At 44.4% G+C, this 11,646-nt stretch overlaps 1 protein-coding gene across 1 annotated transcript; it reads right to left on the minus strand.

Moving 5' to 3' along the window:
- Positions 1 to 5,316: 5,316 nt before the first annotated feature.
- RAD51AP1 (RAD51 associated protein 1) lies at positions 5,317 to 11,645 on the minus strand. Its single transcript, XM_066183785.1, has 8 exons — positions 11,546 to 11,645; positions 9,547 to 9,596; positions 9,168 to 9,294; positions 8,414 to 8,523; positions 8,023 to 8,097; positions 7,438 to 7,590; positions 6,659 to 6,805; positions 5,317 to 5,801 (listed from the first exon to the last, which is right to left on the minus strand). The coding sequence occupies exons 1-8, from the start codon at positions 11,563 to 11,565 to the stop codon at positions 5,674 to 5,676; spliced, it is 810 nt and encodes a 269-aa protein (XP_066039882.1). The 5' UTR covers positions 11,566 to 11,645; the 3' UTR covers positions 5,317 to 5,673.
- Position 11,646: the final 1 nt, after the last annotated feature.

Genomic DNA, 11,646 nt, shown 5'->3' on the forward strand with positions numbered 1-11,646 from the left:
GGCTAATGAAGGTACAGTGCGCAAAGGTTATGGACGAGGAGAATCAGACTTTTTTCCATACACAACCCTCCACCCACATCAGAGGTAGAAAACACATGTCCTACTGGCCATGATTCTTCTTAAAATGATCACTTCCAAACTATTCAGTGCTACATATCTCTCTTGCTGGTTTGAATGTTCCCAGGATCTTTGGCAGCTCTCCACATTTGGGGCTCCTCTGCAGGTAGCCTAACTGCAGCCAACTCTGGGTAAATATATCTCATCTGCCATTGATTTATGGGCAAGATTCAACCTTCCTAGAACAGGCTTTGTGCAGGTGGAAATGCAGGTGGAATGGGTGGGAGCACCAGAACCAATCCACGTGGCAGGAAAATGAGCTTAAAAGGGTTCCACTTATGATCTTTCTCTCAAGAAAAACAGCTGGCCTGCCTTCCCAAAACCTGACAGTAGCTTCATGGTTACATCTCCACAGCCATGTGAACACAGCCAAAGGGAACATTTTTTGCAAGGGAATTGAGTTCTACCTAAAATCACTGCAGGACTTCTAGATGTGATTAGATTGTTTACAAGGGCATGGAGTGACAGGACAAGTGGGAAAGGCTTAAAATTGACAGAGTAGGATTAGATTGCATATTATGAAGAAATTCTTTCCTGTGAGGATGGTGATGAGTACTAAAACACTGTAACCATGTGTGAGGACACAGCAGGTTCATCATAATACTCAGAGAATCGTAGAATGGTTTGGGTTGGAAGGGTCCTTAAAGTCCATCCAGTTCTACTCCCCCACCATGGACAGGGACACCTGCCACTATCCCAGATTCCTCAGAGCCCCGTCCAGCCTGCCCTTGAACACTTCCAAGGATGGGGCAGCCACAGCTTCTCTGGGTAACCGGTGCCAGGGCCTCAGCAGCCTCACAGAGACAGTGACTGCACCACCCTCCTGCACAGCCCATTCCAATGTCCAATCACCCTTTCTGTGAAGAAGTTCTTCCTGAAAACTGGCCAATTGCCACCTGTCTTCAATACAGGGAAGCACCATAGCATTCTAAGTTCCTGGGAAGTTCCATTTCTGCCTCCATCTTCTAGGGCTTATGTAGTTCTCCTAACTTTGTTGTCCTGAATGCATTACTTTTCCTGACTTAGATATGCTGGGGAAATCACAGAAAAAAAGGATAAGGCTGGAAGGGACCGCCTTGTTCCACCTCCCTGTTTCAGCAGGGCCATCCCAGAGCCAGGATTGTGTCCACACAGTTCTGTAATATCCCCAGTGAGGAGACTCCATACCGTCTCTGGACAATCTGCTCTGTCCTGGTCACTGCCCAGGACAGAAGTTCTGCCTCATGTCCAGGTGGAACCTCCTGGGATCAGTCCCTGCCCGTTCCACTGGTGCCATTGCTGGGCCCCCTGGAGCAGAGCCCGGGCCCTGCTCGGAGCCCTCCCTGCAGACAGGGACACCCAGGGCTGAGGGCCCCTCTCAGCTGGGGCTCCTCTCGAGGCTGGACAGCCCCAGCTCCCTCAGCCTTTCCCTGTCAGAGATGCTCCAGGCCCTAAATCATCTCTGCAGCCTCCACTGGCCCTGCTCCAGGAGCTCCCTGTCCCTCCTGTGCTGAGGAGCCCAGGACTGGACAGAGCGCTCCAGATGTGCCTCACAGGACTGTGTAAGATTTGTTCATTCCTACATTTTTTTGACTTACAGGCTACTCTGTTCCTATGAAATAGTGACAAAGACTGAAGCAGCTGAACCCCACTCACAAATTGAGTGAAAAAATCAACATGACTTTCACCCAGGGAGGGGCTAACTTATGCTCAGGAAAAATTATAGCAAACATCTGGAAAAGAACTGTATGTTAAAGCTTATAACTAAATTAACTGATGCAAGAAATACCTACTAACACTATAAGTCACTGATCTGTGAAAATGCATTAGAGTGAGGCTGTGTTGTTGATAATACTTGACAAAAGTTAAGAAGGTTGAGGCTTATTAAATTCCCTTTTGTTTTTCTGTTCTTGATATTTTGCTCACACTTGTCATCTGACCCTTTGATATGTAAACACAAGTGATAGCCACATAGCTCTACTGCACTGGAATGGCAACTTGATGTTACTATGCCCTCTAATGTTGACTTTGTACATAGGTACATGTTGCAGCAGCTCTTTCTTAGAGGGTAGAAATGAGCCAAGACACAGACTTCTTGTTCACCACAGCATGAAAAGGGTCCTGGTTTATTCCTCTTTACACCTCAGCCATCCTGACTCCAACTATTCATTAACTGCCTGCAGCAAGTTCCTACTACAGGTTTCCCTTACAGCCTCTGACTGCTGGTTATTTCCTGCTGAACTATGACTGCGTGTATTAGTTTGCAGACTCTGAATGCAGGATTTTACCCAGCTAGAGTGAGACTGCAGGTTCCAACAACAGGCTCTAACTGCAGACCCAGACTGTTGCTCACAACAGCAATCCTCTCCCCTCAGGATCCTTCTTCATCCTCACATTCACAACCATCCATAATCATTCTCCCCTCCGTAGCTAACCCACTCCCTTTTATCACACTTATCTTTATTGGTTATAGCTGTGACTCATCAGGAGTGAGGCTGTGTTGCATAATTAACACAGCTGTTACTTATCAGGGACAAGGTCACCTGTATTCCCTTCTCCTACAGCTACAGACTTTTAACATTCTAAAAAATATGCACCTATTTACTAACAGTTACGCTGGGATAGGCTTCACAAGGTATTTCTGAAAGAATTGCCTGATTTTAACTCTTCAGAATCTTCACCTCAATGAATTCTGCAAAGATAATAAAATGAAAGCAAGATTTACACAGACTTACTGGAAGTAAAAAAAAAAAATTCTAACACCCAAGTAGATCTCTCATCTGTTCAAGGAGGTAAACAGAAAGAGAATCTGTCATCTTTGGCTCTACAAGATGGTCTATCACCAAGCAGATAAATATCATTTGGGTTTCAATCAGTTCTATTTCTCATGATTTCTTTGTACATTGGAGTACTTTAAGTGTGCTCAAGGGCTGTCAGTATGAAAAAGAATTTGGTGAAGGAATTGAGATGTCTGAGCATTCAAGAGAGCTTTAATACTCTAAGGACCATATAGACTCTTCTATACACTCAAGGCCAGTTAAGTCCTTCCATGCTCTTATTCAGTTGAGGCTAGAAAAAACTAACCTTTGAGTTACATTCAAAAACAATTAAAAAAAAAAAACCCACCAAAAAAACCACCCAAAACAAAACAAAACAAAACAAAACAGAACAAAAAAACCCCAATGCTTCAAATCTTCATTTAAATGTACACAAGTGTTGTAAATATTGGGGGTGTGAGGACAGATTCAGCACAGCAGAAACAGCCTTGACCAAAAAAAGTTCTTTTTTTTTTTTTTTTTATCACAGCTTTTTGGCTTCCTCTCAAGAGAACGTCGTCACACCTGAGTGGCGATAGACCAGAAATTCTTTGTAAGCAGCTGGACGAAGTGTTTTAAATGCAAAGAGCAAGGTTTTGTACAGAGGGTCACCAGAAGTGGTAACATCCTGTTTACATCTTTGTGGCTTGCACTGATACGCTTCAAGTCTGTTGGGTTAATGAAAGCTAGGACAAGAAAAGTGCTCTGACATGAAAGGCAGAATAAATTTATCTGCTTAGAGCAAATCACACTCAACCCCTCTGCTGAAAATTAAAGAGCAGTTGATGGAATTCCTGCTGCAGCTGATCTCAGGAAATGGCATTTGGGCATTTTTGTTTCTATTAGGCAAATAATGGGAGCAGATTTGTTTCCCTTATTGAATCCCATGTCTTTCAGTAAGCAGTAAGATACATCTTTATTATTTAGCCACTTTAAAGATACAGATTTTCATATTAACAGAATATCTGAGAATAACCAATACAGACCTGGGAAATGAAGGTTTTGGACCTTTCCAATTACAGAAGGAAAAAATCAAACCCTTAAGAGTTTCTGAATCAAAACTAAATTCTGTTTTCTTCAGAAATAATGAAAGCTGGAACACTGATCTTTGCCTTACAATAACCTGACTGATAATGCATCAAGAGCAAACAGACAACCAATCTGCAAGGAATCAGTGAAACCATTAACAGAAGGTTTTGCAAAGGCATAGGTACCACCTGAAAGATGAGACGTCATCCAGAGGGACCTGGACAAGTTCCAGAAGTGGCCCATGGGAATCTCATGGGGTTTAACAAAACCAGGTGCTGGTGCTGCACCTGGGTCAGGACAACCTCTGGGATCAATCCAGGTGGGGATGAGCAGAGGGAGCTGCCCTGGCAGAAGGACTTGGGGGTGCTGTGGGTGAGAGTTGGCCCTGCCCAGCCGTGTGTGCTGGGATCCAGAGCCCCAGGGCAGCAGGGGAGGGGGGATTCTGCCCCTCTGCCCCGCTCTGCTGAGACCCCCCGGCAGGGCTGCATCCAGCCCTGGGCCCAGCACAGCAAGGACAGGGAGCTGCTGGAGCCAGGCCAGAGCAGGGACACCAAGGGCATCAGAGGGATGGAGCAGCTCTGCTGGGAGGAAAGGCTGAGGGAATTGGGATTGTTCAGCCTGGAGAGGAGAAGGCTTTGGGGTGATCTCATTGTGGCCTTGCAGTGCCTGAAGGGAGCCCACAGGAAAGATGGAGAGAGACTCCTGACAAGGGCCTGGAGTGACAGGACAAGGGGAAATGGCTTCACACTGGCAGAGAGGAGGTTTAGGTTGGATATGAGAAAGAAATTCTTCCCTGTGAGGGTGGTGAGGCCCTGGCACAGGGTGCCCAGAGAAGCTGTGACTGCCCCATCCCTGGAAGAGTCCAAGGCCAGGCTGGATGGGGATCTGAAGAATCTGGGATAATGGAAGGTGTCCCTGCCCATAGCAGGGGGTTGGAACTGGACAATTTTTAAGATCCCTTCCAACCCCAGCCATTCCATGATTCTATGATAGTCCTTTGTTAATGCAATTCCCTGATTGACGAGTAATACAGGGAGAAATGGATCTGCAGCCATCCTCTGTAATCAATAGGTTTAGATAGGAAATTACTGACACTGTGGATTAGTAAAAGCTCAGTTTCATTAATCAGTAGCAAACACTTCACTGCTTTACGAAACTCCCTACCTTAGCATGGTACCATGATCCTCAATGAAGCCCCAGGAGCTCCAAGGAAATTCCTCATTGTCTGAGCCTGACTAATGCTGCTGACTTCCAGTAAGAGCATACACAGGCAAAAATATCTGCCAGGCTGCAACCAACAATTAAAGTGACCTTCAAAATTAATAAATTCAAGGAATACAGTTAGATATTATAAAGTATTTTATTTTAGTTTGTTTTTTTTTTAAAAAAAACAACATTCTAAAATACATTTCCCTGTTATCCATACTGCCATAGTGCTGTATAGACTATGTTAATGCCAGGAGTTTAGGTATTAAAGAATTAAAATTATCACAAACCAACATCTCTAAATATAATACATCAAAAAGCTGGTGGCTTTGGTTAAATAACATTATTCTTCAGTAGCACTTAAAGATGACTCGCAATTAGCAGAATAAAAACTCACCCTAACACCAGACACATCCATAACAAGAGTCCTCCAAAATGGATGATTCCAGGATGCTGACCACCCTGTTTATCAGGAAAAACTCTTTCCACAGTCTTTTCCTCTGTGTGGCACTTTGTGACTGACCATTTAACTGCTTGGAGCACTGGGATGGAGTGGTTTGACTCTTGCCAGTCTGGAGAGGCCAAGTCTAAGGCAGTGAGTAGGTGACTTAACAGGAACACATTTCACAGAGGCATTACTGCTTCCTGATGGAGCTGGAGAGGATTTTAAAACAGAAAGATGGCATTACAAGTTTAAAGGGGAAAAAATATCATATGACTGTTGTCTTCTAGTAATTTTCCTAGCAGGACAAAAGAAGCATTCTGAAGAGAGTGCACAAAGGTCTGAACCACAGAGGCACCAGGAAACCACTCCCCAGGGATTCCGCCCTCTAGGAGCCAGTGCAGCAGAAATGGTGCACAGGTTAATTACCCAGCCGCACACTGCAGCTACGCTGGGCAACTGTTCCCAGTGTCCTGGGCATTTTCAGGCACTCCACAGAGAAACACTGAACATAACTCCAATGAGGAAACAAGGATTTGAGGGAAAGGAGCCAAACAGAAAGAACCATGTACAGAGAAAAAGAGTAAATATGAAGAAAAATCAAAAGAATCAGGAGTCAGCAGCAGCATGCTCAAACACCTTGAGAAAATAAAGCTTTTAAGCATTTGCTTTATTAGAGCAGCTAAAATACTCTAGGTTTTTTTTAGTATTTTTTGTTTAGAAGAGATAATAATTCAGCACATACCAAAGATAAAGAAAGCTCTAAATAAGAGAGAAATGGACATGAAAAGATCTTTTGATTAAGGTCTGATCCACAGTTTGGAAAACATTTTATAAGCCCCATGCAGATAAAGGAATTAAGGATAATGCTATAAAAGAAGCATAGATATAGCTTTTCTTCCTTTCTCTCTTTTTTGTTTTAAATCTGTTCAAAGAAAATTATTCATAAAATGTATATAAAGCGCAGGCATTTTCCTGGAATATTTTTTTTTTTGTTTGCTTTTAGGAGAGATTGCTAAAAGCTTAAGTCGACTCATGTACGTGTCTATAGCTGCAGCCTCACCCATACCTGGTGGTGTCCATTTAGGCTTTCTGTCTGTGACAGGACTTGATGCATGCAGAGGCCTCCCAGCTGCTTCTGAGGGACTGGACATCACCTTCTGCCTCGGCTCAGAGTCCTGTTCCCTTATCCAGGAAGGAGAAACTATAGGTGATGCTGAGATGGGAAAAAAAATTACTTTAGAAAGATGCTCTTCAGCAGAGAAATCATCACTTAAGAAGACAGACCACTGCACAGCAGAAATAATGAGGATGGTACGAGACTGTCCCATCTTGAAGCAGTAAATATTTACCCAGACACCCTGCCTGTTAGGGAATGACAGACATGGATGCAGCTTGCTCTTCCAAGAGATGACAGTCACAAGAAGGAAAGAAGAGAAGCTACTTATTTTTTAAAATAAGCTTAAACAAAGCCAACAGGGAAAGCTCCACCACCTGATACTGCTGCAGAGTCACTGTTCTGACACAAACCCCAGAAAACAACTGAAAAAATGAACAGAGGACCCTTAAAGAGATGAAACTTTCCCGGACAACAAGGGCAGAAGGAATTTCTCCTGACATATAAATGCAGAGAAGCAGTGACATTTTGCTGGTTTGGGAGAGAATAAACTCCAGTGCAAAAATTTAGTGTGAAAGTGCAAATGAGATGTCATTTGTCGAGAATGAGGGGATAATGCTTCAGTAAGGTGGGGGGGGGGGGGGTGAGGGAAAATGGAGTAAAAGCAGCAGAAGTTTCACTAAAAATCCAAACTAAATGTAAGGCATCACATCTAAATAGAAGAAACTTACTGGGTACAGACTCTGGCTCAGAATCAATTTCATGGGCTCTGTCATCACTGTCAACCACCAATGATTTGTGATGTGCTGGGATTTTGGTTGCTGCTGTTCTTTGCCTCCCATCATCACCCTCAGGTGCCTCATCATCCATAACCTGATTGAGACCTACAAACCAGGAAGTGGTTCAATCACCTCAAATTCACAGTAAATCTATCCTCTTCCTCTAAAATAATTTGGTATTTGAGTCCCCAGAGTTCATTTTGGTGAGATGAAGTTATACTATTCAGAAACATATCACTGACACTTGTTTTCATGTGCTTCTCATTGTATTTTCTCAGTGCCAAAATTATCAACATTTATCTGTAAACAGGCTAACAAAAAGAAGACCAAAAATTCACCAATTCACAGGTCTGCTCATTTTAAGACTGGGACCTAATTTTTAATGAATGAATTGACACATCCTTTAACCTTTGTTTAAGATAAAGACTCTTGTTTTCATATCAACAAACAAACAAACAAAACCCAAAAAACCAGTGGAAACAAAGAAGAAATAAGCTACTTAAATCTTTTTGTGAAAAGACTGTGAGAACAACTTACCTAAAAGTTCACTGTCTACACTGCAGTTGGAAAAAAGGGGTCTCCTCTGTGTATTTTCTGATTTAACATTCTTATCTGTTTCAAGATCCAGGAAAAAAATGTAATATTACTATACAAAAACACATTATAAAGAAGTAAAAATATTAAGAAATTAAAATAGCTGAAGTTTTTATCTGTCTCTAATCCAAGTATATAATTATAAGATCTTATAGAAGAGTTACTTCTCTCACAGAAGAAAATACCAAGAACGTAAGAAAACAGGCAATACCTAGAAACTCTCTCTTGTCATGACATCTTGAAATAAAACATGATTTCAACCTATTTCAGTGTAAATTGCCATGTTCAAATTCACTGCATATAAACAAAGTGTTGCATGGAACTGTAAAGTAACCTTGTTCTTCTGAATTTTGCACTTCTCGGGGATCTGCAGATTTTTCTTTGACAGATAAGGCTAAGGCAACTTCCAAATCTCTTTTGTAAAGTTTGTCATCCAAGGATAACCTGCGGGAAAATGCCAACATGTTAAATAATAAAACAATTATATGAGCATTATAGAACTATTTCTGGCTCAGTAAACTCTTTAAAATTCAGATACTTGTGAAGAGATTAAGATTTCAATACATATTTATACCATATCGTATAACAAGTATTAAATTTTCAAATTATTTAGACAAAACACACTAATTTTTAAAGCATTCTATACTTAAAAGCATTATGATTGCCAACAGAGTATATGTGCATATATTTGATAAATATATCTATATATGAACTATTAACTGGCATTACTACAGGAAAAAACAGTGATTACCTTTGCTTGAAATGCCACACCAAAATGTAATATTTAGACACAACTCTACTAATAAAAATTAGATTTCTCTTTTTCATTGACATTGACTTCATATATTCCTTTAAATATGTTCTTTTGGAAGGAATCAAACTTGTCTTTGTATTTCTCTGGTTTAGGAGTCCCAAAGAAACTCAGAATTTTTAGAGTTATTTGAAGATGCATCAATAAGGCTCAAAATCTTTATTACAGTCATGTATTAGTTGTTTGTTCTCAGCTGCTTAAAACTTTAGGGGAAAACAAACCCAAATATTCTCATTGAAATCCAGTTTTACACACAGTTGACCACAACATCTCTTACCTCTTACTAAGTGTCTGTGTCTGTGACGGAGTCACTTCTTTGGGCTTTTTTGGCTTCTCTTTTTTCTCCTTCTTCGATTCCTTGAGCCGTGTTCTGGATTTTTTGCTTGAAGGTGCAAAGTCTTCATCTGTTGGAAAACAGCAACAAGCTCTCATGAGTTTTCCTATATTCTCAAATGTCATAATTTTCATTGCACACTGAAAATACATCAACACAACCTTTCCTGGAAATGAATAGTATTTTAAAAGAACACAACAACTATAACTGCACTATCCTTAAATGTATTTAAAACGAAAATTCAACAGACCCTCTTTAACATGTGCTTTTATGTAAGAGGCAATGATTTCAAATTCTTGATGTACAAGGACATCCCGCTTACCATCATCTTCCAAATCCCCAAACTGAGAATAATCAACAACTTTCTTGTTCCTGTGGCAAAAAAAAACAACCCAAAAAACGTTATTAATCCTTCCTGACTGAGCATCTTGATTTGGTAACACTTTCGGGTAAATAATGTTTTACAAGGAGAAAACATGTTCAGGTGGACAGAATCATGGAATCATGGATTTTCCATGAGTTGGAAGGGTCCCACAAGGATCATCCAGTCCAGCTCCTGGCCCAGCTCAGGACACCCCAACAATCCCACCCTGTGCATCCCTTAAGAGTGCTGTCCAAATGCTCCTGGAGCTCTGACAGCCATGGGGCTGTGCCCATTCCCTGTTCCAGTGTTCCACCACACTCTGGGGAAAGAACATTTTCCTGATACCCAACCTAACCCTCCCATGGCAAAGCTCCAGCCATTCCCTGGGTCCTGTCCCTGGGTACAGAGAGCAGAAATAAACCTACAACCAGTGCAACTGTACACAATGGCTTATTAGGAGTAGGTTGTAGGGTTTTTTTAGAAGACTCCACACCCTCTCAGGACAATCTGTTCTGTTCTGGTCACTGCCCAGGGAAGAAGTTCTGCCTCATGTCCAGGTGGAACCTCCTGGGATCAGTCCCTGCCCGTTCCTCTGCTGCCATTGCTGGGCCCCCCGGAGCAGAGCCCGGGCCCTGCTCGGAGCCCTCCCTGCTCACAGGGACACCCAGGGCTGAGGCCCCTCTCAGCTGGGGCTCCTCTCGAGGCTGGACAGCCCCAGCTCCCTCAGCCTTTCCCTGTCAGAGATGCTCCAGCCCCTAAATCATCTCTGCAGCCTCCACTGGCCCTGCTCCAGGAACTCCCTGTCCCTCCTGTGCTGAGGAGCCCAGGACTGGACACAGCTCTCCAGATGTGCCTCCCAGGGCTGGGCAGAGGAGCAGGATCACTCCCTGACCTGCTGGCACTGCTCTTCCCAGTGCACCCCGAGATTCCATTGGCCTTCTTGTCCCCCAGGGCACTGCTGGCTCATGGAGAGCCTGCTGTCCACCAGGACCCCCAGAGCTGCTGGCCAACAGGTCACCCCAGCCTGTGCTGGTGCGTGGGGCTGTTCCTTCCCAAGTGCAGACTACTGCACTTGCCTTTGTTGAATTTTAGACATTTCTTCTCTGCCCATCTCTGCAACCTGACCAGGTTCCTGTGAAGGGCTGCACAGCACTCCAAGGTATCAGCCACTCCTCCCAGCTTTGTGTCATCTGTGAACTGCTGATAAGACATCAACCCCTTCATCCAAGTCATGGATGTGCAACTTTATCAACACTGAGCCCGGTATTACCCCAACTGCAGGGCTGCCTCCAGCCCTGGGCCCAGCACAGCAAGGACGGGGAGCTGCTGGAGCCAGGCCAGAGCAGGGACACCAAGGGCATCAGAGGGATGGAGCAGCTCTGCTGGGAGGAAAGGCTGAGGGAATTGGGATTGTTCAGCCTGGAGAGGAGGCGGCTTTGGGGGGACCTCATTGTGGCCTTGCAGTGCCTGAAGGGAGCCCACAGGAAAGATGGAGAGAGACTCTTGACAAGGGCCTGGAGTGACAGGACAAGGGGGAATGGCTTCACACTGACAGAGAGGAGGTTTAGACTGGATTAGGAAACAATTAGGAAAAAGTTGTGCCCTGTGAGGGTGGTGAGGCCCTGGCACAGATTGTCCAGAGTAGCTGTGGCTGCCCCATTCCTGGCAGTGTCCGAGGCCAAGCTGGATGGGCTCTCAGCAACCTGGAGAGTGGAAAGTGTCCCTGCCCATAGCAGGGGGTTGGAACTGGATGGGCTTTAAGGTCCCTTCCAACCCAAACCATTCTACGACAGAACCCCGGGGGACACCACTAATGCCCGGCCTCCAACACGGCCCTGTGCCACTGATCGCGACCGCTCCGCTAGGAGGGAAAGGGGCCACCCTGGAACCCCCCCAGAGACCCCGAGGGGGTCGGGGCAGCCCCTCGCCCCTCGCCCCTCAGCCCCGGCACACGAACCTCCTGGCCGGCCGCGCCATCCCCGCCGCCGCCGGCGCCGCTGGGCGCGATCACGGCAGCGCAGCGCAGCGCCGAAAGTGCCGCTGCGGACGCGCAGCTGC

Source organism: Chamaea fasciata, unplaced genomic scaffold (genome assembly GCF_029207755.1).
Source record: "Chamaea fasciata isolate MVZ Bird 193981 ecotype frontalis unplaced genomic scaffold, bChaFas1.0.hap1 SCAF_5, whole genome shotgun sequence".
In the NCBI taxonomy this organism is placed as follows: domain Eukaryota; kingdom Metazoa; phylum Chordata; class Aves; order Passeriformes; family Sylviidae; genus Chamaea; species Chamaea fasciata.

Excerpts from the sequence above, each read along its gene's own strand:
- RAD51AP1 (XM_066183785.1), bottom strand. The coding sequence starts at position 11,565 with ATGGCGCGGCCGGCCAGGAG. Across the intron at positions 9,597-11,545 it reads ATGGCGCGGCCGGCCAGGAG|GAACAAGAAAGTTGTTGATT; the intron begins GTTCGTGTGCCG and ends TTTTTGCCACAG. Across the intron at positions 8,524-9,167 it reads ACACAGACACTTAGTAAGAG|GTTATCCTTGGATGACAAAC; the intron begins GTAAGAGATGTT and ends ATTTTCCCGCAG.